The sequence below is a fragment of the Ictalurus furcatus genome, chromosome 16 (assembly GCF_023375685.1).
Source record: "Ictalurus furcatus strain D&B chromosome 16, Billie_1.0, whole genome shotgun sequence".
Lineage (NCBI taxonomy): Eukaryota > Metazoa > Chordata > Actinopteri > Siluriformes > Ictaluridae > Ictalurus > Ictalurus furcatus.
The window spans coordinates 21,600,594-21,628,354 of record NC_071270.1 but is presented as its reverse complement, the minus strand read 5'-3'; the positions used below and the strand labels follow the sequence as shown (position 1 = coordinate 21,628,354).

Genomic DNA, 27,761 nt, shown 5'->3' with positions numbered 1-27,761 from the left:
ACATTAGAAATGACACAATGATGCTTGTTAAGATTTGCTGGTACATTTTATTTTTTTATTAATCTGTTTAAATGATATCATTGAACACTGTGATGCTTTCATAGCACTTGATGGTGATGTAAGATTATTACAAGAGATCTCAGCACTTTAGTGTATTTCTCCTCATATATAACCTTTCAGGGTTTTTTTTTTAACATATAAAAACTCTCCAGACTCCAAAACCGCTGTTGAACAGATCCACTGGTTTATCATTTTAAAAAATCAGATATTTACAACACAAAATACAATAATACTGCGCTGCATTTCCATTAGATTGATTAGCATACCAGTATACCCTGATATTATAATGTGTATATGTATATTACATTTATAACATGATATGCTATAGAGGTCTAGATGATATCATGAATACACAACATTTAAAGCCCTTTTTAAAGAGTCAATCAGAAAAAGAGGTTCCAATATTGTTCTGATAAATTATTTAAGGCACCGCAACTGAATTCACACACACTCTAGTACGTACACTATGTGGCCAAATGTATGTGGACACCTATCACTTCTGTATGTTGTTCTTCCCCAAACTGTTGCCACAAAGTTGGAACCACACAACTGTATACAATGTATTTGTGTGCTGTAGCATTCGTTTCCCTTCACTGGAACTAAGAGACTCGAACCTGTTCCAGCATGACAATGCCCCAGTGAACAAAGCGAGCTCCATGAAGACATGGTTTGCCAAGGTTGGAATGGAATAACTCGAGTGTCCTGCACTGAGCCGTGACCTCAACCCCACTGAAGTCCTTTGGGATGAACTGGAACGCTGACTGCACGCCAGGTCTCCTCACCCAACATCACTGCCTGACCTCATTAATGCTCTTGTGGCTGAATGATCAAAAATCCCCACAGCCACACACTCCAAAATCTAGTGGAAAGCCTTCACAGAAGAGCGAAGACTGTCATAGCAGCAGATATGGGTCTGGTGGTCAGGTGTCCACAAACTTTTGGGCACATAGTGTATAATTCAGATTCCTGCTCCATAGATATTGAGTGTAAAAAAAAAACACAGAAACTAACCAAGAATCAGCAGTCTTACTGAAGATTCATATCTACACCAGGTCCAGCCTGGTCTACTACGAGGTCTAAAAGTCTAAGAGCACCACCATTTTAGAGACGACGTCATTTCCTTTGACTTTGAGTTGAACTTTCTAAATAATACGGAAATTAGTTATGACACAGTAAAGCAACAAACCCAAATTACTGTCACTAGTAAAATTCTTGGATCAATCCTCTATTCTCTACTCTCACAACAAAGGTTTCTCCCTTACATTTAGTTTCCATCCAGTCCAGATTCCTGAATAATATCATATAATATATCAATAATATAATTAAGAAGAATGCATAATTTGATAACTGATTCAATAAACCATCCCTTGGTTGTGCAATCAAGGTTTTGTGTAGTCCCTACACTGCACTCATTTTAGTATTAGCACCCAAATTCAGGCTCATATTTTGGGCATGAACACTTTAAGCGGCTCATTCTCGTGCACTTTATCCAGAAAGCCGAGGTTGAAGTAAGGATAGAGCGTCTCGTTAAAGGTGTCGCGGAACGTGTAGAGGTGCGTCATGCTCTCGGCGTTGTAGAACGACACAAGGCCTCTCTTATAGTCCAGGTACACACCGATGCGCTCCAACTGCTCATCCAAGGACAGGACAGTGGGAGGCCACGTCCCCGCCATGTACTGCACACCATAGGAGAGCGAGACGGTCCAGAAGCCGTTGGCTGGCAGAGCTTTGATCACACCTTTCCTGGCGACAGATTCTCGTGCCACGCCCACTGTCCACACAGCGCTGCTGGACACCTCAATTTCCCAGTAGTGGCATCCATGGGTGAATCCTTGACTGCCGAGCAGGGACAGAGCGGCGTCGAAGCGCTGTGGGTTGTCCCGTGCAGAGCTGTTGAAGGTCTGGTAGCGCACACAGGTGAGTGATGGGGTCACGCTCAGCCATGGGTTCGCTGTGCTTGAGTTGAAGGTGATGGCTGAAGGTACTGCACAAAATAAAAATAATTTTTAAAAAAAACAATATATATATATATATATTTTAAAAAGTTTTTGTTTGTCCCTAAAATGTTCCATTTAGAACCCTACTAAAAACCTTCCCATTGAGAAAATATTCCAAGTGGAACTGCTTTTGAGGACAAATGGACATTTACACATACGCTAAGCGCTAGATATTAATGTCTAACATAAAATTTGATCAGCCAATCGAAATCATTAATCTTATCCCATAGCCAAAATAGTTAAGCACACATTAGCTAACATCTTGCTAGCTAACTCGGCAGGCTGATACAACCGGACAGAACAATGTTATGAGGACACTAGAGGAAAACCTGGATAGAGGCTGCCTATGAGAGATTTCCAGACTCGGTACTGAAGCGGCCCAGCAAATCGACCTTCACACAGCTGTGGCGGTGTCAGAGACGGTTTCTCAAACTTCAGTGGCTGCCTGAGACAGAGTAGATAGTAAAATCATGTAAAGGACAGATATAGTGAAGCAGATAGGTATAGATAGAAGAACAGAAAATACAGACAAGATACCAAGATGGACAGGTAGAAAACCAAACAGATGGACACATGGATACAGTGGTTTGTAGTGGGTAAAGAGAGTTTTAGTCAGAGACACAACCAAGAAGCCAAGGGTAACATGATGCTACCACCACCATGCTTTACTTTGGGGATGGGTTTCCCCCACTTACAGCACTTTGAGCCAAGGCCAAAAAGCTCAGTTTGGTTTCCATCAGACCACAGAACATTTTGTTTGCCGAATCTCCAACCTACCATTTGACCAACTCCAAATGGTAATTCATATGGCTTCCGTAAAGCACGGCTTTGTGGAGTGTCCTTGCTATGGCTGCCCCGTGAACATCTTACCCCATCTGAGTTGTGGATCTCTCCAGCACCTTGAAATCTATCCTTAGCCTATTGGTTGCTTCTCTAACTAATGCCCTCCTTACCATGTCACTGACTTTTTTTGGAAGGCCTCCTCTGGGCAGAGTTGCGGCTATGCCATATTCTATCCATATTTTATGGTGCACCATAGCAATTAGGTAAAGATTTGTTGTAAAAAAAAAAAACAAACATACAACACGAAGAGGAATTAAAATGAAATAGTGCAGACTCAATGTAAGTGTAACATAATTAAAGTAGCACGTTAAGTACACTCTTAGAAAAAAAAGGGTTGGTCAGTTAAGGGTTCTTAAGGACTTTTCACACTGAGCCCGATTAAGCGACATGAACGTACAACGCGATGACGCTCTTGAACCGAAACAATAGATCTATATGGAGCTATTCACACCGGATGCGAACAATCGTGGCGCGACAAAGCGAGATTTTTTATCGACCAGTGTGTAGATTTTTTCCCCCATTGCCCCTCTGTGAAACAGGCCGTCCAATTAGATTTCAGCATTAGATCACATGGCTGAAGCCGCTTCTGTTGCACAAAAGGGCAAGATTGGTGGCGCTGTAGTACAGAAAGTTGTTTTGAAAACCAGCGTAAACACAGAAGAAAAGTATTCCCTAAGAGAGAAGGGAATGGATGTTTAATTCTCGTTATTGTTAGTGTCTGAGAACAGAGAACTTTTTGATCGTCAAAAGAAAAAAGTTTTTTTTTTTTTAAATAGTGTAGAATTGTATTCCCCTTTAATCTTATTGTTCTTTCATATATATATATATGAATATATATATATATATGTTTGATATATATATCTTATATTTTATACTTCTAGATTTTAAAAACTTTTATGCATTTATTATTTGTTAATTTATCTTGCACAAATAAAATGGGTTTCATCCCACTACTGTGTTATTACATTATATTTCACATTATTTCATTCATACTAAAACAGGTGATGGTGTAGTTCAAAAAACACAAAAAAAACCTTTCTGCCTCCCTTTCTGGGTAGAATTCACATAAAATAAGAATCGTTAGTTCCTGTACTTCTTAACAGTTTGTGTTGTGGTGCTACGCGCCAACATTTCAGTGAGTCTTCTCCTCACTGGTCAAAGGTGATAAGCAGATCAGCTGAATAGTGGGTTGCGCCACCTAGTGTGCAGGCGTAAAATGCATTCTCGGTCAGCATCACCTATCGTGCCGCGTGAATTAGCTGAAGGCGGTCAATCGTTTCGTGTTCGGTGTGAAAGCACGGTTCATCTGCGATCCGCTTCACTTTATCGCGCCGTGCTCTGTGTGAAAGGGTCTTTAGCTTCCTAAAGAGGTTGTACCTGGAACGCTTTCTGGGAGGTAAACACAGAGTTCTACACAGAACCTTGAATCTGGCAGTCCAATTCCTGAAGAACTCTTAAGGGTTAACCCTTTTCCCAAGAGTCTACTTGGAATATCATTTAAAATGTAATTTAATTAATATAGGAATGGGATTTGGGAAAATCCACAACAAATGAAACAATACAAATATTAAATCTGTCCCTGGACTTTCATCTCACCTTTGAAGGAGAGTCTTTATGTTCTGTAAGGAAAAAGGAAATAAAGCACTGATTAGTTTGGCACAGGTTAAAGTCTTTCCACATGAGATCAGCCCACTCCCACTCTCCACCCCTACACTTTGTCCCTCTCTGGAAATCCCCGTGTCGTGCTGCACTCAGCTACATAGTTTTATCTCTTCCATCAGGACAGACAATGACATCACTTAATTAACTCCTGCTTTTTCTTTACAAAGCGTCTCTTCCCCTTCTGTCCCTCGGGTCTCTAAAGCATGCATTCAGTTCCAAATGTCTGAGTGCACTAACTACAAAGAAGTAATTTTTTTTTTTTTAACATGGATGACTCATGACAGCAATGTGGCCCAGATGCAGGAGCTCTACTTGGGCGTTTACCAAGTTCACAGTCTGAGGCTGGGCTCAGGGGGAGACGTGAACACAAGCAAAGAGCGGTCTATACTAACAAACCAGGAATTAAAGAAAACTAGGGAAAAACCAATGACCTAGCCTCAGGAAAACCAACGTTTTTAAATTACTGCATAAATACACAGGGCTTGGCAAGAACTATACAAGAAAAAGGAAGGTTTGTGGGTAATGAGAAACAGGTGGAATCATGGGTGCATGAGTTAACAGTCTAAAGTCCATACTTATTATTCAGTTATTCATCTTGAAGCATTAATGCCCATTAAAATCCTACTTTATTATTCAGTTATTTAACTCACAGCATATTATTCATTAACTACAATGACTAATAGGGATGTAGTTACAAGCATGAGAGGTTAATATGAACAGGAAACAATGAACAAATAAGGAAAGTTGGTCAATCAAAAAGGGTCAGAACACTATACAGAGTATGGGAAGCCATACAGGTCAGATTCAGAGCTGGATAAGACTATTTTTTCATTGAAATTTTTTTGTGAAATTATATTTAACCCTCTTAACCAATATACAAATGTGTGACAAATTAAAGGAAACAAAACTGGTAGCTGCCATGATTTGGGATGATACCTATCGCTTTGAAGGACTGATCACCTTGATCACCTTTATCCTATGATGAAGCCGTTCTATTCTCATGGGCGTGGTCTCTTCTAGGATGCCCCCGCCCCCATCCACAAGGCAATTAGGCCTTACTGAATGGTTTGATGAGTATGAAAATGATGTAAATCATATGATATGGCCTTCACACTCACCAAGATCTCAACCCAACTGAACACTTTTGCAGATTCTGGAGCGACGTGTTAGACAGCACTCTCCATCACCACCATTAAAACATCAACGTTGGAAATATCTTTTGGAAGAATGGTGTCCTTTTCTCCAGTACATCCCCAAAGACTTGTAGATTCTATGACAAAGCAGTTCTGGTTCCTTGTGGTGGTCCAACACCTTACTAACACACTTTATGTTAGTTTTTCCTTTAATCTGTCACCTATCTATAAATCTAAACCAGTTAGTATCATTAAGTGACAGTAATAATTAACTCTGTTTGTTAGGAACGCTAGGTTTCATGTTTACTTCAAGCACTGAAAAAGAATCGTGGTTGTCATTATTCATCACAGTGACTAACATCACATAACGATTGTTTGTCATGCAGACTGACCCGCAGCAGTGTGTATGGATCATGCTCTCTTAGTTTTTCCTCAATCTCTGAGAGAGCACGCCGCAATCGTGATATCTCCACACACAGCAGTGCTTTGTGCTCGTCCAGCCGGATCAGCTCCCGACGCTCCTCTGTCTTCAGCTTGACCTGCAGCATTTTCTCCTCCTGATACAAGAACTGGTGGAGGTCACTAAACTGAGCCTCGATACGCTGCTTGAGGTCTGCAGTGTGTTCCTGCAACACGATAACGCTCAAAGTTTTCATTTAAAATAATGATTAACAATAGAATTCTAACACCGAAAATAAGAAAAAAAAGGTACAAATTCAACTCGTGGCATATTTTTCAGATTCATTTGGTCAGTGGTGAGAGTTTTGAGAAATTCTTTCATTCCTGAATCCTTTTTCCCCTTACCTTCAGTTTCCTCACCTCATCCTCAGTCTCTCTCTCACACTCCAGTGCCGTGTTCAGCTCCGCCTGAAGTGCCGTGACTGAGCTGCTCAGTGACTTCTGATGAAACACAAAAAGAACGATAAAACAAAATCTCCATACGGCCGGAAATTTCACTTACTGTTTATATTCTAGTATTTCCAAGTTCATGGTAAAATCTGATGCTTGTCAGCCTAGTTAGTCTAAACATAGCCCCTATACCCTTCTGTTTTTCTAGCAAGCTTCCAAAACTTTCATGTGTTACCAACATGAGAAACACGGCCTAGAAACGAAGGAAGCTTAGGCTTGAATTTACAGACATAAAGATTGATAAGTCTTTGCAAAGATACTCAGACATAACATGATATAAATAGGAAAAGTAATCAAGAACTAACTCAAAACAGGTGGACACAATCAGATAACGAACCAATGGCAAAACAGTACGGGGACAGGACTAGAACAGAAACCAAAACAACACCTGGCACTTGTTGCCATGGGAACCACAATGCAATGGGTAATGGGTATATGTAACAACATCTGATGCGAGAGATGTTTTTTTTCTCTGAGTTTCTAGTCTCTTTGTTGTTGTTTTTTTTGTTCTTTGCTAGTTATACCTCAGAGATTTCTACACTCTTAGTAAAGTGTTCTTTATTAGGTTCTAGTTAAGTGTTCTTAGCTTCCTAAAACGGTTATAGTTTGGAACCCTTTCTAACAGGGAAGTACTCTGTTGTAGGCTTCTACAAAGAACCTTCTACGGTGGATTCCCCTAGAGGGATAACCAATTTGACCTTGTCCTTAGTTCTGTGTTCTGGTTGCCCAGGTCTGGTTTCAGTTGTCTTTTATTCTCAATCTAGCCTGACTGTTTTGGATAAGAGTACGCATTCGTCTGTCACAACTTGTAAGCATATGTCCTGACACCAGCAATGGATTCTAGCAGTGATGATTAAAATAGCAGAAACAAAAAAAGAATACTTCTTACCACCTCTGGCACTATCTGCTCTTCCAGTACCAGTGCTACAGGCACTAAAACCCATGACAGGGCGTGATCTATTCATTCATCTTCAGCTGTGTAAGATCGAGAAGACTTCACCGCTTATGGGAGTCTTGTGTATACCTACAAACACTACATGTGATGCCCAATGATCCGACTCAGAGAACTGAACTTGTGCTGCCAAGGAAATCAGTGTGTAACTTGAGTCCCATGTTAACAGAAAAAAAAAAGTATTGTATTTAAATTTTATGTTCCTGGAACACATGACTTATCAAGGGTTTCAGGTTAAATGTTCCTTCTACTGTAGATTTACTTAACAGTGGTTGTGTAGTCCCATCCTTGCCTTGTAGTGGTCACGTGATCTCAGCCATGCACACACGTGGTCCTACAGTCAATGCTTCCCAGAAATCCCCTGGACCCGATTTCATCTACAAGTCTCAGAGGGTGGGTTGCACCAATAAGGATTAAGCTTAAATCTAGATTAAATCAAGGTTTATCTAATAATTCTGTTGCACAAAACTGTAAACCTTGTTTAAAGATAAGCAGGCTTACATTTAAACCATCACTTTAATCCTGGATTTAATTTCACAATAAACCTGGATTAATTATAATCTTGTTGCTCCATCACTTTAAACTCAGGTTTCAATTTCAGATAGGGATTAAATTTAAACTTGCTATTGAGGAGGTTTAAAATTGTCAAGATGGCAGCACTTGTTTGGTGGATTGGAGAAAATAAAAGAGTTCCTCGCAGAAAAATAAGGGACCGTCAGAATTATATCCCTCTGGTCCTGCAGTCCCATTCTTGTACCCACGTAGTAATTGTGCAGTGCCAGCCTCACCTCAAAGTGTTCTGGTGGTCCCGGTCTTCACTATTAGTAGCCAGATAATCCCAACCTTGCTCCCTAGTCACTCAGTAAACCCATTTCCACCTGTCGGTAATCCTGTGGCATCTGCCTTGTTTCCCAATAATCCTGATATCCCAGGCATGGGAAGAGCTTTCGCAGCTCTGTTTCCATCATTCATGTTATTATTGGTCAGATAATAAGCAATATTTTTTACCATAAACGTCACTATAAAATTTGAAAACATAGCCTGGGTTAATGGGACAGAATGTAATAGTGAACAGACGACCTTAAGAACAGATCATCATGCTGTAGAGCAGCTGAAAGATTGAAAAAAAAAAAAATAGGGAAATTTAGCTTCCCTAGGGAGGATTACAATAGCCACCCACACGCTCTGTAAACTCTATAAACATTCAGATGCAAACTCAGATGTAGACGTCCTTGAGAGTCCTGAATGTGTTCTGTCCACAAGTATCTAAGTACAGTCAGTGGTGTTTCTGAACTTTTTTAAGGAGTTCAAGCACAATCCCTCTTTGGGCCCCTTAACCAAATATTCTCTATTTACCAACCACACCCCAAAAACAATCCACTATTGCGTGATGCAATACTCTGACCTAATTTCAGTCTGAATCATTCCTTACAAAACATGCTGCTATGAACCACTCGATAGTATCTGAGTTTGTACACAGTTATTATCACCTAACTGTATTTATTTTGTAGGTAGAACCTCACTAATCTCACTTGCATCGGCTAGGACTTGCTCAGGCAGGTCTTTCACTTTCGCATTCTGAACATATGGAGCTGTAGGTACACGTTTGTTTTGACGGGGATCTTGGGCTGGAGGAGTTACGACATCGGTGAAAATCAGAAAAGGCCCTGATCGCTGGTGATGCTAGTTTTAGCAAACTAGCATCAGTGAGTTTTACTCACTGTTTTGTAATTTCTCGTGCTTTGCACTGCTACTTGACTTGTGGTAGAGTATCTTGTTCTCACATTAACTGACTTATGTGTGTTTTATACTGCTGGGTATCAGCCAGTATACGCTACACTAATACAGTAGTAACATCCTCTCTGCAAGCTTGCCAGATTATGCAAACCATGAGTCATGAAGCATGCTTTCAGCATTCTTGAAGAGAAGTCTCATCTTGTGTTATCATGCAAGATCAGCATCAAATCAACATAATCAGTCAACGTAATGTATTCATGGCTAAAAATACATCAGTGGATCAGACTAAATACTAGAATTTCAGGCCGATTTTAGCTGTGAAGGACATAATTAATAACATGCAGGTTGTTCTGTAAGGAAATCAAGAATTTCCTTGTTTGGCCTGCCGTCTAGCTTTGTTTCAGTACAGTCAGGTGTTTAAATCAACAGCCACCAGTTATCATTCATTCATCTTCAGTATCCTGGTCAGGATCCCGCTGAATTCTGAGCCTATCCCAGGAACACTGTGTGCACGCCAGGAATACACCCTGAATGGGACGCCAGTCTATCACAGGGCACAATGATCACACACACACACACACACACTCATTCACCACACCTAGCGGCAATTTAGTGTTGTCAATCCAAGGAAGAAGGAGGAAACCGGAAAACCTTAAAGAAAACAATGTGGACACAGGGAGGACATGGAAGGACTATAATCCGAGCTCAGGATCGAACCGAGAACCCTGAAGTGGTGGTTGCTGACGGTGATGCAATACCAGGACGATGTGTTGTGCAGACAGAGCAATCCCCTATTTCAGCTCCCTGTTCGCCAAATCCGTTTAATAAAAAAAGTCCTTGTGAAGAGAATGAGTACACAGAGATGTGTACTAACTGAATCAGTATCAGTTAATTAATTAATACACTTCTTACAAGTGCCTCACAGCTCCAGAGTCCCCAGTCTGAGTTCCACACATTATCCCTGTGTCCATGTGGGTTTCCTCTGGGTTCTCCGGTTTCCTCTAACTGACAAAAAACAAACAAACATGCAGGTAGGCAGATCGGCTACGCTACATTCCCCCTAGGTGTGAACGTGTATGTGCACTGTGCCTTGAGATGGACTGGCGTCCCATCCTAACTGAGCTATCGTCCGTGCGCACAGTGTTCCCGGATCCATCACGGCCCTGACCAGGACCTGTAGTGCTCACAGGAGTTGAACAGATGCCTATTAAGTTTTAGTTTTTAAAACAACTGACAGTGCACGTGTTACAGTTTAGAGGAAACATATGACGTCACAATACGGACACTTCTTGGTGCTTCTACTTACCCTGTATTTCTGCTCCGCCTCGTCGACACAGACCAGCGCGTGAGACCGATGCTCTTGAGATACGGCGCAGACGAGACACACGAGCTCGTGCTCCTCTTCGCAGTACAGCTTGAGCTCCTCGCGGTGTCGCGCGCAACGCGGTGCGAAGCTCGCTGTGCTGCCCGCGGCGCTCGCGCTCTCCTCCACGATCTCCCGGCTGTAACTCTCCACGATGTTGGCCACGATGCGGTTGGGCCGGTAACTATGACCGGGGAAAACTTTGCGGCACTGAGGGCACGAGCCGGATGAACCGGTGCCAGGTTGTCCGGGTGCGCGCGTGCCTGCGCCACCGCCTCCGCCGCTCCAGTAGTTAGTAATGCAGGAGTGGCAGAACGTGTGATCGCATGGGAGAGACACGGGCTGCTTGAATAAATCCAGGCAGATTGAGCAAGTCAGATCGCGGCTTAGTCTCTGCGCCATTTTTGCCTTTTCTGTTTTTTCTGCTTTGGGACGCTTGTTAGACATCGGATCGGTTTTGTGGGGGTTTCTTATTCTCGCGTGCAAATTCCTGGAGATGTTATTCGTCTCTCTCTAATACGCAGCAGGTCTCTGGTCTCCTATTGTCTTTTTGGTCTAGCTGGGAGAAGCAGCCTGGAGTTTGGATTTCTCTCTCTCTCTCACTCTCTTACTCTCCCTCGCGTCTTTTTGGCAGGCTCGGCACAGTCTTCCTGTTGACTGTCAGAAAGGAAAAGGGGGAGACTGTAAAAGAGTGGGCTGGTGGGCGTTTCGCGTCTCAGGAGTGTGCGTGTGTGTGTGTGTGTGTGTTTTACTGTTTCGGACTTTGCTTTCTCAAGGATGACTTGACGTCATCCTTACAAGCCAAGGTTTAATTATAAGGCACGTTTAAATACAGCACATGTTAACCAAACTAATTAAAGCTTTAAAAAAAAAATAAATAAATAAATAAATAAAACCTTTCTAAAAAAAAAAAAAAATCAATGAAATGAACATCAAAATAAAATACATGTATCAAAATTACAATATACTACAGCAAGTAACATGTAAGTAGGAAGAAGAAGAAAAAAGGACAAAAAAGCAAAGAAATACACTGAAAATGATTCAAACTTCTGAAAAGTTTACACAGTGTTAGAAATATGGAGTGTTTTGGAGAGTTAATGGTTCTTTGCTTTTTAAACCATTGTTGTGAGAACTTTTAAGGGTTCTCCCAGAGCACAGAACCTCATCCCTGGTCCAACACAGGACACAGGGGTAAGGGAACCCGTGAACCATAAATAGTGCTTGATAAGAGTGAATCTAAGAGTGCATGATACGTATTAAAGACCTTGGGAGTATACACAGGTTTATAATTGGGTGGGCGGCTGTGGATCAGGTGGTAGTGCGGGTTGTGCGCTAATCATAGGGTTGGCGGTTCGATTCCCGGTCCACATGACTCCACATGCTGAAGTGTCCTTGGGCAAGACACTGAACCCCAAGTTGCTCCCGATGGCAAGTTAGTGCCTTGCATGGCAGCTCTGCTACCATTGGTGTGTGTGTGTGTGTGAATGGGTGAATGTGACACAGTGTAAAGCGCTTTGGATAAAAGCACTATATAAGTGCAGACCATTTACTGTAATTGAGTCAGATTGATGGATACAGGCGTCCAAAGTGCAGTGCTTTTGCTCCTGCTGTTATTCTACATAAAATATTTTAAAACCATCTGGAGTGACTCTGCATGTGTCAGCACGGCAGGCCAGTAAGTCAAGCCACATGTGTCCTACTTTCACCCACTCCATCTTTCTAACCCTCTACAACACTACAGTGGAGAAAGTGATTAGTACTTGGCTTAATTCAAAACACATTTCCAATTATGCTCTGTAATAAGTGGGATAGACACAGATTAGTTCTGTCTCCTATGCTGCCTTCATACGCTCATTGGATCATCATTGCAAAGTCGTGACTTTGAGTGTATTGCTAACGTCGGTTCTAGTTATTTTGCTTATTTTGTTTCTTATTGTTATATTTCTTATTTTGATTCCTAACATTTTCCCATTTGTAAAAGTTTAAATAATGCCTAATCAGTGGCCTATTGAGCAACCACACACAGCATCATACACATCACATTGTGAATTTACAGTAAATCACCATCAGCGTTGTTACTGTAATTAATATTTACTTCAGCCTCCAGTGTAGCATTATATTAAACCTCACACCTGTCAGGTCACAGCAAACCAATGACTACATTTCCCATCCTGCACTGCGGCCTACAAACATGGCCACCATGGACTGCAATTCCCAGAACACTCATTCATTCTAATCAGGCACACCTGCATCCGATCTCACACACGATCACACCGCAAAGAGTGAAAGCCTGGAAAGTCCTTTTAAACTGTGAAGTATTGAGTGTTATCACCATACCAAGCGTTTGTACCCTGTTCCTCGTTTTGATTCATGTTCTTTGAATTTGTTTCTGTTTTCTCATTCCCAATTCTTGCCTTTGCCTCGTTTATGCCTGTTTGCTGATCACCTGACCCATTGCCTGTTTATTGTCTCATGATTTGGTTTTGTCTGCCTGCCTCTCTATATTACAAGCTCTTATCTGCACTTGCATCCATCCTAACATTCATTACATTAATAATGTGACAACACCTAAACCATGGAACACTGGTGTCTATAAAACAGCCACCCTCAAGCCATATTGCTTTCTTCCTCATCAGATACTCAGTACATTTAATATGTTAAACCTTTCTTAAATAACACACACAAGAGCCCAATCAAAAAGTACAGCTCACTCCTGTAGTTCCGTCTGCCGTATGCTGAAGTCACGATTTGTAGTAAATAAGAGTAAGTAAGAGTGATTTAGATTTAATGTGAATAAATGAAGTGAAGCCAAAGCCCTTATTCCATAATTAACAGATTAACACATGCTGTTATTTAATAAATAAAATGTAGCATTGTTAATCATATGTGTATAATATGGTGAAGCGTTCTATAAGGAGATGTTTATTGAATATTTATGAAAGTACCGGTTAGTAGCCTAAGTCTTCCGGACACAGGACCTCCAGGTTCTTGGTAGTATTTGTACTTTTTTGTGTTATTAACATCAAGGGAGAGAAAAAGACAGACTGGTGAAAGAATGCCTGTTAAAACGTAACCGATAATGTGAACTAACTTGATGTTCAGCAACATTAAATGTAATATAAATGGATAAAAGTATGACGTGTCATTCATTTATGAATATAAAACATTAAAAAAAACTGCTGGAAAAGTGTGTTGATATAAGAGAAATTCAAACACTACAGGATGTGGTGTTGTAGGAAAATAAAAAACAAGTTAGTTGGAAACACATAAAGCTTTACATCACCCCATCATCGATTGTTTTCTGATAATGGCAGACCCAGAGGCGTTTTATTTCTTACAGTTTCACAGCAGTGTTGATGTAACTCTACAGTAAGGTCCTTTGCTTCAGTATAATCTGCAGTAAAATACATGTGCATTACTGCTTTGAGTAGTTACAAGTCGTAATACGAACACGTTATTCAGATTGAACAGATGCATCCTAAACAAATACAGATACGAACAGTAGGAGGAGTATTTGGTGGATTTCTTTAGAAAGCTTGCCAGCTTCAGGGACTGGGATCCTGCAGGACAAACAAAAGGGTCATGTGTATTTTCATACGCATGTTTGGTTGCCAAGTTTGGTTGCCGGGTTTCAGCCTCAACTACAGTTGAACTACAGCTACTTTCAGGTAGCTCATTGATTAGGACTTTGGCTTCTGATTGGAAGGCTGTAAGTTCAAATCCCAGCACCTTCAAGGAGAATAGGAGGAGTGGGCCCTTGAGCAAGGCCCTACAACTGCTCAGCTTTATTAAAAAAATAAATGTAAGTCACTCTAGATAAGGGTGTCCACCAAATGCCATAAATGTAACGTAACTACAGCTCAAAACTCACACAAAAAGACTTGAATCTAGCCCAAAATGTTCAGGAAAACGAAGACGCATTTTATTTCTTTTTCTCAGTCTTTTCAGGAAAAATAATAACAGTGGTGTGCATTTTTTAAGTTAAAACTTTAAAAAGAGCAAGTTTGTTACCATGATACTAATAGGAGGCTAAACAATGCCTTACTGAGCTTCAAAATAAAATCATATTTCTATCATATTTCTGTACAGACAAAAGAAATATGCTTTTTTTTGTGGGGCCAGTGCTCCATACAGTATAACTCATTAAGGCTGCACGCTGTGCCCATGGCAACACATCTCTGCTGAGTTCAACAAAATAATCATTTACTTCAATTAAAAATGATTGTAAAACTTGTAAGTTCATTGCACGTGTTTTTCATTGTTCTTAAAAGTTTGTCATTGAAAGAAAATGTTCTCTGAAAATCGTACAGGCGTTGTAATGAATTGCTGCTTAAAGGAGCCCATTTTAACTCGCAGCGCAGCGCACTGCGTCCAGTCTTCATCGTGAATTCTGACAGCGTGTCCAGAGAACATTTCTGATCATTCTGGAATATAACAAACCCAAAAACTAACATGTGAATCTGAGAAAATATTATTAGATGGCTATTATTGTTGGCTAACTGTAGCCTAAATATCAGTTTCTAGATTTGGGAAAGACGCTGATGTTAGCTGGTGTAGGAATACACATTTAAGATATATGTATATACACCGATCAGCCATAATATTAAAAGCATCGACAGGTTAACCGTGAATATTGTTGATTATATCGTTACAATGGCACCTGTCAAGGGTTATAGTAAGTGAACAGTCGCAAAACGTTCTCAAAGTTGATGTGTTGGAAGCATGAAAAATGGGCACGCATAAGGATTTGAGAGACTTTAGTGGTTAGCATGTTTGCCATGCACCTCCAGGGTCACGGGTTCGATTCCCACCTCCGTCCTGTGTGTGTGGAGCTTGCATGTTCTTCCTGTGCCTCGGGGGTTTCCTCAAGGTACTCTGGTTTCCTCCCACAGTCCAAAGACATGAGTTGTAGGCTGATTGGCAGCTCTAAAATTGTCCATAGTGTGCAATTGTGCCCTGTGATGGATTGGCACCCTGTCCAGTGTGTCCCCCACCTTGTGCCCCGAGTCCCCCAGAATAGGCTCTAGGCTCCCCCATGACCCTGTTTAGGATATGCGGTACAGAAAATAGATGGATGGATGGATGACTATATCTGAAACACATATGTACCATATTTCTTATAGCATGCTTTTGAGAGTTTTTACAGTGTAGTTTTGGTGTGTGTTACCCATAATGCAATGCTCACATATGCTGGAGAAATAGCAACGGAATGATTATGTAGTTAAAACTCTTTTTTTTTTGCAGACACTAACCATTTTGGACACTCTTGTGACTAACTCTATAATGACTGCTTGGTGAGGAATCATCTGAAACCACAACAAAACTTTCACAAGCAAGGAGATGTTTACGAATCATGTTGTGGTCAAACCCAGTCACAGAGCTATTATTCCTCTTCTGGACCGCACATAAAGGTTTTACTAACTAAAGCGTGGCACTCGGAGCTTTGTAATTTGCAGATATTTTACTGAATGTAGGAAAACACCAGCATCTGCAAAAAATCACAGCTTATGTTAACTGTACAGCACAGGGTCCATACTTTCCTGTAGTGCAAAAATGACAAGGTTTAATGCTTACAAAGCACTAGACTTCTTAATAAATGTTAAATAAATGCCTTCTTCTGTAATAGGACCACCTGTACACCTGCACCTTCATGCAATTATCCAATCAGCCAATCATGTGGTAGCAGCACAATGCATTAAATCATGCAGATAAAGGTCAAGAGATTCAGTTCATGTTCACATCAATCATAAGGATGGGGGAAACGTGATAGTGTTTTTACCCGTGGCATGATTGTTGGTACCAGATGGGCTGCTTTGAGTATTTCAGAAACGGCTGAACTCCTGGGATTCTCAAGCACAACAGTCTCAAGAGTTTGTTGCAGAATGGTGCGAAAAACAAAAAAAACATCCAGTGAGCAGCAGTTCTGCAGGTTGTCAGTGAGAATGGCCAGACTGGTTCCAGCTAACAGGAAGTCTACAGTAACTCAAATAACCACTTTTTACAAGCATGGTGAGCAGAAAAGCATCTCAGAATACATTGAAACTTGAAGGGGTTGGGCTACAACAACATAAGACTACATCAGGTTCCCCTCTTGTTCTGTATTAGAACAAGTGCATTAATAGAAACCTTTGATTTGCCTTGCACACTGAAGTATTGTCAGATTTGGTGTTATAGAAGAATCAACACCTTCTTAATCAACACCTTCTGAAAAATCAGAATCGAGAATTTAAACGTGTTGTGGTATAAAATAAATGGTATCACTCCTCAGACTTAAGTAGGAGGTGTGGTGTAAAGTTTGGAGATGAAATTTTCTGTTAGAGGTCTTTAGGATGATAATACTTAGTTCTTTATATATATATATATATATATATATATATATATATATATATATATATATATATATATATATATATTATATAACTTCTTTAATACAATTCATTCAGCTAGTTTAAGAACCTCTTTATGTACAAAGGGAATTACTGATTCGAATAGTGTCATTTGTCACATGACAAAAGTGCTAAGCTGCCTGCTTTTACTTGTTAGCAACATTTGCATAATAGCTGTACTGCAAAACTAAATACGCAAACTAAAGACACAAAAAAAGAACTAGATTTGGAGTGGCATGATATCTCTAGTTTTATGGATGAAAATTACTGAGAACTGAGAAGCAGCATGCCTTAAAGACAAACATATATAATAGTCCTAAGAATGAATTGAGTAAATGAAAATAACTTATGAAAACATTAATTCATCCTCTTTCTGTATGTAACACAAAACTAGTGACAGTATTTTAACGACACTATTGCGTGTTGAATATTGAGATATTATTATATAACTGATTATCAACATATGCTTGCTTAAGGAAGCCATGAGCTCAGCTTCCATTAAGCTTTGTCTCACTGTAGTTGCAATTTCCTGCCTTTCTCTCCAGCTTCCATGAAATGATAATAAATGGCTCGCAGATTTCCACATGGAACTTATAGGAACTTTATAGGAACTTAAATACCTAAAACTTGGGCATGATTAAAATTAGAGCTATGCTTGATTTTATAGCTGTTGTTTTGCTTTTTTCTTTACTGTTTATTTCACTTTTATTGTCATAGATTATCACCACTGAAACAGCAGGCTTATCCTTGAGATATGCTTAAGTGTGTAAGAGAGTACGTTTAGACTGCAACACATCCAGCATGGAGTAGAAATGATTATGATCAAAATGCTCCACTAGTTCTTCATATGAGTTAAAGCCTTAACTATGTGCTTATGTAAATGCTTTTTCAGTTCATGGATCCATTCATCTAAATATTGTTTGACATCTATGGTCATTATGGTCATCAGTGACGTTGATTGCAGTTTCCTTTGGAGAAAAATGGAACAAATTAGTAACCATGTGCATACGTATGGTCATGATGAAACCAAGTATGACTGAAAATAAGAGCAGTAACCATATGGGTTTTTTGCACTTGTTTTGTTGTTGTGTTCGTATTATATTAGTAATGGTTTGGTCTGTAGGCGGTATATAATTTGATGCTGTGATTTTGGGTGAAACGACATTGAACTCTGGTCCTGTTTTATATTCCATTGCGCATACATCTCTCTCTACTCCAACCTGTACTTGCAAGTTGTGTTGTCTTTTTGTTGGGGTGTGACAGCTGACATTGTAATGTCTTCCTAAATGCAGTGGATATATGGACCATACTTACTTACTTGATTAGAAATGACTCTGCCTGAACAAACTATTGAATAACGTTTCATTTCTAATGAAAGTGCAGTAAGATAGTAAGATACACCAAAACACCGGACACAGGAATTTCTTGAACCTCATGAGATACATGACTATGTTTCAGCTAATCCACACATTAGAAAAGTGGACTTTCCCACAGCTGGAGAGAGTTATGGAACAGAGCAGAGAAATCCCGCTGAGGTCATCATTAAACTCTCAGCATGGATCAGGTTACAGCCTCGTACATCACAGTTGGATGAAACAACAAAACGACCGCTATGATGACTTGGGGGGGGTGATTCGCTCACATCCCCATGAGGAGTATCTGCATGTTATTTCATGGGTTTTGGACTACTTTCATTTTCAGCTTTAAACAAACCACAGCCACGCAAACTTTTTTTTGTGAACTGTACACAACCAAGATAGTTTTTTTCTGTAACTTCAGCATTGGGGAAAACTTTGGCTTTGAAGTACACACCTAAACGCCACAGTAGGAAGAATCATCATCTTTCAAATTTTGTAGCAAGGGACCCATTTTTAACTGTACAATAAAAATTCCACTGACCCCCTCAGCACATATTTATTTCATGAAAATTATTTAAATGTGTACAAGAATATTTTGCCTATTTTTTTTTTTAAGTCAAAGAGATTCATCAAAAGAATGCATTAAATCCAAGTAGACGTTATTTATAGGACAGCTTGTTTGTGAGTTATTGAGATTTGGATTAAATCAGTCAAACAGGAATTAACTAATAAATATCCATGCATATATACATGTCTTTGGACTGGATGAGAAAACCTGAGTATCCGGAAGAAACCCCCCAAAACACGGGGAGAACATGCATGCTACATGTATACAGGGCAGAGGGAGGATTCGAACCCCAACCCTGGAGGTGCGAGACAAACGTGCTAACCACAAAGCCACCGTGCAACCCCACTAATAAATATAAGTGGAATTCATTAACAAATATAATAAATTTATTGGTTGTGATTTCCCCAACCCATACTGCTGCAGCACAATAAAAAAAAGATTTTTGAGAAGTACTGTCTTAAATAACGCAAGCATGCGGTTCATTATTGGGGAAACAGCGACAACGAGTGGCCGGTAAGTGGTATTGCGTAGCGTGAATACCCGGATGAAACAGCGGTCTCTGATTTGTAAACTGTTTAAAAACAAAGCTATTCATACAAAGCCACCAAACCGTATATCAAATGTATACAATTATTATAAATCATTTGCGAGCAATATATTGCTAAAGATAAAATACACCACCACAAACTCTGCATGAAATTCGGAGGGGAAACGAGTCGGTGACGTCATATGCAATGCTTTATGGGACGTGTAGTTACTTCCCTCACGTGCCGTTAAGCCTAGCCAGAGACCAACTTTGTAGCCTCTGTAGGCTCAACTGACTGAACAAAGTTCATAGTCAGTTGTCTCAGGTACTGCGAAAATGTCCACATTTGTCGTGTTCAAAACTTTAAAACGTTTGTGTAATAATGTCCAGGAATATCCGGTTTCTATTTACCTCCGGAAGGAGAGCAGTTGAAAATTATTTATTTATTTTCAGATTTGTGAAACATTATCAAACTTTAATTTCTTTTTTGTAAAATAAATAAACTTTATATATATAGTTGTTTCTAAATTATTTAAGACAGCGGGGAAAATGCACGGTCCTGTTGTGCGACATGAAAGAGAAGAGGCGGAGGCCAGGCGAAGCGGAAATGACGTCGTGACAGCGTCCGGCATTTCTATCAAAAGCAGAAGAAACGCGCGCGTAGAGACACTTCGTAGCAGTTTATGAGCCGTCGTGCGCGTTTTTTGCCGTTCATTTTGAAACAAAGTTTAATCCGAGAAAAGGTGCGGTTCCTGATCTGATTTTAGATATCAAGAGCATCACAGAGGCGCGCTAACTTAGTTAGTTGTGTATTTAAGTATTAGTTTGCGTTGTGTAACCTTTTTTCTTTAAACAAACAACCACGAAGATGTTTGAGGCCCGGCTGGTTCAAGGCTCCATCCTGAAGAAGGTGCTGGAAGCTCTGAAGGATCTGATCACCGAGGCGTGCTGGGATGTGAGCTCGTCGGGAATCTCTCTGCAGAGCATGGACTCGTCTCATGTGTCCCTGGTGCAGCTCACGCTGCGCAGCGACGGCTTCGACTCGTACCGCTGCGACAGGAACCTCGCCATGGGAGTCAACCTCAGCAGGTCAGACTTCACACTGAGAAGCAGTATGAAAGCACACGCGTGTATAGTGACGCTCCTTGTCTAAACTATATCACATTAATATACTAGATCGAAGTTATACAGCATTTTGTAAACATGGCGGACATGTTCTTACATTTTGTCTAGTGAAACTTGCCGCTCTTGTTCTTTTGTGTGTGTACGCGCGCTGCGTGTGACGTCATTTTCGCGCGCAGACCCACTGTTGGCGGGAAAGTTAATTCGCGCGCTGCAGAATGTTCTAGCTAGGTGGCTAACCTAAATAGCAACTTGAAATTATTTCAAAATATCAGGAAGCCTCAAACAATTACCATAAAAAATGGAAGAACGGCACTAGTCGAGTTGACTCTATTCGACTCGAACATTGTACATGGTGTTGCTCAGTGGAAATTATTTTTTATATTGTGTTGTTTTGATGTTAATGATGTATTTTTATATGTTCATTTTCCTTTACCAGTATGTCCAAGATCCTCAAGTGTGCTGGGAATGAGGACATCATTACACTGAGAGCGGAGGACAATGCAGACTCTCTGGCTCTGGTTTTCGAGACTCTCAGTGAGTTCATGTTTGTTTAATTTACCAGTACAGGTTCGACCTGCTCATGCAGATATGTATTCTTAAACATATAGATTTTGGAATATATTCGTAGGTATAAATTATGTTCACTTTTGTGTCTTGTGTAAGCTGTAAAATGTTCTCAAATTACTGTATATTCTGTTTTGTGCTTGTGAATGGCAATTATTTAAGCAAAATTCTCTTGGGAATACTTTCAGATCAGGAGAAAGTCTCCGATTATGAGATGAAGTTGATGGACTTGGACGTGGAGCAGCTTGGAATTCCAGTAAGTGTTAATATATCGGACACTGAAAGTTTCCCCGGTTTAAACTTAAACAAGAGTGAAACTGAAGTTAATTGGGAGCATGCTCTCGTTTGGCAGGGATTACTCGCAGTTGAAATGATGTTAACGACACTATTGGGGTGCTTGGGAAAGAGTCTAACATTGTAATCCACCGAGCTCCTCATGGTGTCTTGTTTGAATAATCAGTGCTGCTGAAGATGTTCGTTGGAGACAATCGAGCTGTTTCTTCTGTGCCTCATGTTCAGTAAGAGAATGTTCATGTTTTTGTGTTTGTAGGAGCAGGAGTACAGCTGTGTAGTGAAGATGCCCTCTGGTGAATTTGCCCGGATTTGCCGGGATCTGTCCCAGATCGGAGACGCTGTGATGATCTCCTGCGCTAAAGACGGCGTGAAGTTCTCTGCCAGCGGTGAACTGGGAACCGGAAACATCAAACTGTCCCAAACCAGCAATGTGGACAAAGAGGACGAGGCTGTAAGAGTCTCTTTGTATATGTATATATGCATGTGTGTGTCCAAGAGAGGTTTTCTACAATGCCTATATATCTCTAGTACACTTGTGACACATTTATCCCCTTGTCTGATTAGGTGACGATCGAGATGAATGAACCTGTCCAGCTCATTTTTGCTCTGAACTACTTGAACTTCTTCACCAAGGCCACTCCTCTATCCAAGACGGTCACTCTCAGCATGTCTGCAGATATTCCACTTGGTAAGATATGATGCGTTCACTTGTGAATGGTTTACATATCCGCATGTTTAAACCCTGACTTGATCAGGTGAATCGCCGTGCTAAATCTCTATCCATAATCACAACTATGAATAGCACTTATATCCACTTTATAGTACACATAATGTATACTTTATTATTCCTGATAGTTTTTACTTTTCTCATTTCACTGTTGGCTTTCTCTCTCTCGCTCTCTTCCAGTGGTGGAGTACAAGATTGCAGATATGGGTCACATCAAGTACTACCTGGCTCCTAAAATCGATGAGGAGTCATCCTGAATTCTCACATCATCCACTTCAGCCCCAACTATACCTGTATAACTGGTACATATTGGCAGTTCCTTGGTTCACAGATCAGGGGACAGACACAACAGACTGTCAACACTGAAGGTCACATCCAAGTGTGAATTTTCAGTCGTGGTTTATTTTTTTTTATTGTTTTTGCCCCCATTTTTCTTTTTGATTCCTACTCCGGTCTGCCTCTTTAAGCACTAGGAGTTTGGCCATCTTCATTCCAATACTTTGTAGATAAAAAAAAATATCTGTAAATATTCCAATTTGGTCTTCCTTATGTTACCCACTAATAAACATTTTGTAATGTGTGACTTTGTTTGTTTTTTGTCAGCCCTCTATCACGGTACTTTTATTGATTAAAATTACAGTAGCTTGTCAACAAAATAAAAATTTGAGTTAATCTTGATAAAGCAAATTAAGCAGGGTTCAAACATACACACGGCATCCCCATTGGATTTTTAGTCCAACACCTTAACCGCTCGGCCATCAGCTTTCACGCTGTTTCCATTTGAAGTGTTTGTTCCATATTCAGTAATAATGATAATTAGTCTTTATTAGTCTCACATGCATAACAGCACAGTGAAATTAATTTTTTTCACATATCCCAGCATGTTAGGAAGCTGGGGTCAGCCATGATACAGTGCCCCTGGAGCAGAGGGTTAAGGGCCTTGCTCAAGGGGCCAACAGTGGCAGCTTGGCAGTGCTACAATAACATCTAATACATTACCTAATATTGTACTTTTAATCATATAAATATAAAGCAGACTGAATTTCTACAGCCTGTTTCTATATCTGCATTTATTTTTGGGGGGGGGGGCTGTTGTATTTTCTCTATACCACTCTCTTTATTTCAGGAGTTTCAAATGTGTGATCCAAATACAGTATAAATCCAATGCATCAACTAATCTTTAAAATTAGGTTTCATACGCTTGTGTAAATCTAAGGCAGATTGAACTTCTACTGCAGTATTTTCTCAGTACTGTTCAGTCTCTTTTCTTACATTGTATGCTGCTATACTGGATGTAGGGTTGTGCAGGAGTTACATCTAAATCATGTAAATAATCAAAGTCTTTTCCATAAAGCAGATTAGATGTTTACAGCAGTTTCCTTCTCCATATTTGCATTGTATATCTGGAAATGTAAGGTAGTTCAGGAGCTAGTGCTGGACCGCAACCAGTTTCAGTGGTGGAAATTGGGTGCCAATTAGGGATGTGAGATATCTTATTGTCTGCGATATACAGGTAGCAATTCTCCCCACTATAAGAATTAGTCTTCCCCGTGATAACGATAAAGCCTAGTTAATGCCTTATTTCTGTGTGTGACAGTCTGCAACCCATTCACAGCTCACGTGTAGAGCGAAAACAAGTATGGTGGAAGGCGGACATGAAGCTGAGGAGGAGTTTATCGCTAAACGTGAAGCTAACTCTACATTCTGGAAGTGGTTTGGTTACAGATTATCAATTTTAATTTTAGATCAGTGTTTGTGTTTTTGAGGCTCTCAAGATCAAAGCAGTCACTTGTAGCCAAATGCAGTGGTGCACGGTGCTATATGTTGTCACGGATATCGTTATCGCAATAAATGCCAGAATATATCGCAATATAGTTTTAAGTCCATATCGCTTATCCCTAGTGCCAATCCCCATTGGAGTTCAAATCCAAAGTAGTTCATGTATTTGGGTTGGACTGCAACCAATTTTACTTAAATGGACATGTGCTGAAAGTTCCAGAGCTGACTCCTCTGTGCTGGAAATGGAGTACAAGTGTTGGTCTGTGATGCTCAGGTAACTGAAACTTTTTTGGTTAAGGGTGTAGGTTCTTACATCCAGAGTTTTAAAACCTTCGCTGTGAGCAGGGTTCGAACCTGCGCGGGGAGACCCCATTGGATTTCAAGTCCAACACCTTAACCACTCGGCCATCACAGCTTCTTTAATGGCTGCACTATAAAGCTACTGCATCAGCTAATCTGTAAATCAGGTCTCATACAATCATGTAAATCATCTACATATTTTCCATAAAGTGGATTGGATGTCTACAGCCAGTTTCCTTCTGCTCCATATTTCAGTAGTTAGTGCTGGACGTCAGCCAGTTTTACTGGTGGAAAATCAGTGCCGAAACCTTTTCTAGGGTTCAAACCTGCATAATTTATTTGGAAATGTTCTGCAGTATTTTCTCAGTGCTACTCAGTCACTTTTCTTACAATGTCTGCTGCTACAATGGAAGAATTTTGGTCCTAAATGTAGAATAGTTCAGGAGTTATTGCTACACTGGTGGAATTTCAATCCTAGTAAGTGTAGTTCATAAAGCCATATGCATCAACTAATCTTTAAAATTAAGTTTCATAGACTTCTTATCATGTACATCTAAGGCAGATTGGATTTCTACTGCAGTATTTTCTCAGTACCGTTCAGTCTTTTTTCTTACATTGTCTACTGGTACACTTGAAAATGTAGAGTAGTTCAGGAGTTAATACTGGACGACTTTGTGCCAAGCCCTTTCTCAAGGGTTCTTGTCTGTAGAGTGTTAAAACTGCTCCTCTCGCTGCGAGCAGGATTTGAACCTGCGCAGGGAAACCCCATTGGATTTCAAGTCCAACGCCTTAACCACTCGGCCATCGCAGCTGAAAATGGAAATGCAAGTATTATTAGCTAATCTTACTTTTTTATACATTTATTATCTAAGGTGACCCGGAACGATGGCCACAACCCTCGTTGCTTTCCTCTTACTGTAGTTGTCTCCTGCTGCATTTCAGGCCTAAATTTAGGGCAGCTCAGATGTTCCACGTGTCTCCTCTTTCTGTTTCTGTGGCTTGGAAACACTAGACATGGGACAGCATGGTCTCGCTGAGGAGGCTATCGATCTGTCTGTCATTTAAAACCGATTGATTGAGAAAGTGTTGCAGAGGAATGCTCCTGACAGCCAATGGCTGACAATGGTTATGGATGGAGAGAAGACAATGAACGCTTTCTGTCAGGAGACACAGAATAATAGTTTTGCACATTTTTGCTTCTGTAGCAAAATGTGAAATGCTGTTTTTGTAATGTTTAGTGCAGAATTATGGGATTACCTGTTCCAAGAAGGACAGACACAATGCTACCTTCAAAGTACCCATTGAAAACAACTTATTCTGCACTCTAACTGGTACAGATTTTATCTCAGGAGCACAAACTCCACTCCAAGATGCTAACTACCTAGGATTGCATACTCCTAAATGGAACATAGTGTTGATATTGTGTTTGTTATCACATTGTATCATACCACTTATTTGTCCAGTGTGTATAAATGTAAAACAACTTTTACATTTAATGACTTTTTTTATTGTAATAGAACTCATTTTTTGTACTGTGTGTTTTTTTCCTGCTGTAGTTGTAAAAAAAAACAACAAAAAAAACAAATGCTCATAACTCAAATCTTTTGAGTGATTGAATCTAATTGGTCAGAAGGTGTCGATTCATTTTCTTTAACAGCAGCTCTGGCAGTAGTTCAAATCACAGGTTTATATTAATGAGCTGGTTTTATTACGTTATTGTTTCTATAATAATAACGTAATTCACAGGGACCTGTATGGCAGACAGAGTAAAAACCTTTATAATCAATGATATGGGAATGTTTTCTGTGAGGAGAATGATTCGTTTTTAATTTATGGAAGGAGTCTCCAGTGTCAGCACCTTGTAACCGTCAGATTAGATGCAGGCCCTTGGAGTTTTAAGGAAGAAAGGTGTTTTCATTTAAGTCCATATAGGATTTAGTGGAGTTTTTTTTTTTTATCATCGTTGCGGCCAAAAATTCTTGATGTCGCTGCGGCTTTTTTGTTTTTTGTGCTTTTTTTTTTTTTTTTTGAAAAACTACTTGGTCCAGCGAAATCGCAATTGCACAAAATTGTTTTGCACGAAAGAAGGCTTTCACGGAATGCATGTTGCGATCACATGACGTGTCTTGGCGAAAATCTGCAGTAATTTTGAAAAATCGCGAGCTCCTCCGAATGTTGCTGAGTTTGCTTGATTTTGCGTTAATTTCTGTGATCGTAAAATCGCGAAATCCCGGAGGGACTGTCATACGTAAACTCTTATCAGTGTCATATTAGTTATATGTTTGCGTGGAAGTTGCTTGAATCGTTTAAAAAATGTCAAATGAAGGAGTCTGTGAAAAAAATGATGTTATTTGACAAAATTGTACATTCTTTACCATTGTATTGTAAAAAGTATTCATTTCAGCCCCCTTTACTCTTTCTCTTTCTGTCACACTCATTAGAGAATATCTATCTCTCTCTCTCTCTCTCTCTCTCTCTCTCTCACACACACACACACACACACACACACACTCTGTCCCCTTCCTTTTCTCTCTCAGCTTTGTCACTCCCCAAAAGCATAGAGCTACAGGAAGATAATGCGACAGCTGGTGAAGGACTGAAATGGAGGAAATGGAAAAAGGAAGAAAAGAGAACAGACAGCTGCACAACATGCAGGTGAGCTATATAAATCCTTTTTTTTTTCATATACACTACAACATTCATTAACTTTGCCATTAATAAAACATGCATGTACCTGCCATGACATGAAATGATTGCGTGAACTTTATTTATAAATGTAGATCAATATATAATCGTTGCATCTGATGCATTGATAAACTATCAGTGCGTTGAGTTTAATAGTGCATGGGGTGCATGGGCCTGTTTTTTCTGGGTGTTGTTTGTTCATAGTCAGGACTTTAAGCAAATATACAAAATGTTCTACACCAGTGATGATGAAATGTATAAAGTTGTTTGTGATTGTTTGATGTGCGTTATTATCGATCAGTGACGTATAGTATTATTAGTATTATTTGGTGTATTGTATCTCATATGTAGTATTTATTTATGTCAATAATAATATTAATAGCAACATAAAAAAAAACATAGAGGGCACAGACATACAGACAGTCCAAACTACAAACATAAAAACAACAACAACAACAACAACAATGATACTAATAGAGAGAAGACTGACACCGTGCATAGCAACAGATGGGGTACAAAGTGAGCTATAGTATGTGGACCTGATTAAACTGCCAATTAGTGTGACCTCTCTGTCATTCTTTTTATACAGATTCTGCTCTGGGAAAAGCGCCAGAGAGACAGACGCTAAGATGGAGACGAAGATAGCGAGATAGATAGTGATATAAAGAGAGCAGAGAGTCAAGGGCACACAGCGCACACTTCCTCTGTCCTCTGAGCCCAATCTCAAATTGTGCTGAAAATGAGAACCAAAGTTGTGTGTGTGTGTGTGTGTGTGTGTGTGTGTGTGTGTGTG

The 27,761-nt window shown here is 40.0% G+C and overlaps 2 protein-coding genes, 1 long non-coding RNA gene and 2 other non-coding genes across 5 annotated transcripts; 2 read left to right on the top strand and 3 right to left on the bottom strand.

Moving 5' to 3' along the window:
• Positions 1-24: 24 nt before the first annotated feature.
• On the bottom strand, positions 25-12,518 carry trim69 (tripartite motif containing 69). Its single transcript, XM_053645144.1, has 6 exons — positions 10,600-12,518; positions 6,500-6,595; positions 6,088-6,321; positions 4,497-4,519; positions 2,387-2,502; positions 25-2,044 (listed from the first exon to the last, which is right to left on the bottom strand). The coding sequence occupies exons 1-6, from the start codon at positions 11,101-11,103 to the stop codon at positions 1,500-1,502; spliced, it is 1,518 nt and encodes a 505-aa protein (XP_053501119.1). The 5' UTR covers positions 11,104-12,518; the 3' UTR covers positions 25-1,499.
• A 7,620-nt stretch (positions 12,519-20,138) lies between these two features.
• On the top strand, positions 20,139-22,784 carry pcna (proliferating cell nuclear antigen). The gene is made up of 6 exons (XM_053645281.1): positions 20,139-20,583; positions 21,056-21,153; positions 21,372-21,439; positions 21,734-21,928; positions 22,042-22,165; positions 22,385-22,784. The coding sequence occupies exons 1-6, from the start codon at positions 20,363-20,365 to the stop codon at positions 22,459-22,461; spliced, it is 783 nt and encodes a 260-aa protein (XP_053501256.1). The 5' UTR covers positions 20,139-20,362; the 3' UTR covers positions 22,462-22,784.
• A 1,532-nt stretch (positions 22,785-24,316) lies between these two features.
• Positions 24,317-24,398, bottom strand: trnas-uga (transfer RNA serine (anticodon UGA)). Its single transcript has one exon. It is a non-coding gene; the product is annotated as a tRNA-Ser (tRNA).
• A 614-nt stretch (positions 24,399-25,012) lies between these two features.
• Positions 25,013-25,094, bottom strand: trnas-uga (transfer RNA serine (anticodon UGA)). Its single transcript has one exon. It is a non-coding gene; the product is annotated as a tRNA-Ser (tRNA).
• Positions 25,095-26,824: 1,730 nt separating this feature from the next.
• Positions 26,825-27,755, top strand: LOC128620797 (uncharacterized). Its single transcript, XR_008388181.1, has 2 exons — positions 26,825-26,938; positions 27,558-27,755. It is a non-coding gene; the product is annotated as an uncharacterized LOC128620797 (long non-coding RNA).
• The last annotated feature ends 6 nt before the right edge of the window (positions 27,756-27,761 follow it).

Excerpts from the sequence above, each read along its gene's own strand:
- trim69 (XM_053645144.1), bottom strand. The coding sequence starts at position 11,103 with ATGTCTAACAAGCGTCCCAAAGCAGAAAAAACAGAAAAGGCAAAAATG. Across the intron at positions 6,596-10,599 it reads AGGCGGAGCAGAAATACAGG|AAGTCACTGAGCAGCTCAGT; the intron begins GTAAGTAGAAGC and ends GTGTTTCATCAG. Across the intron at positions 4,520-6,087 it reads ATCCATACACACTGCTGCGG|AACATAAAGACTCTCCTTCA; the intron begins GTCAGTCTGCAT and ends TTTTCCTTACAG.
- pcna (XM_053645281.1), top strand. The coding sequence starts at position 20,363 with ATGTTTGAGGCCCGGCTGGTTCAAGGCTCCATCCTGAAGAAGGTGCTG. Across the intron at positions 20,584-21,055 it reads ATGGGAGTCAACCTCAGCAG|TATGTCCAAGATCCTCAAGT; the intron begins GTCAGACTTCAC and ends TTCCTTTACCAG. Across the intron at positions 21,929-22,041 it reads TGGACAAAGAGGACGAGGCT|GTGACGATCGAGATGAATGA; the intron begins GTAAGAGTCTCT and ends TTGTCTGATTAG.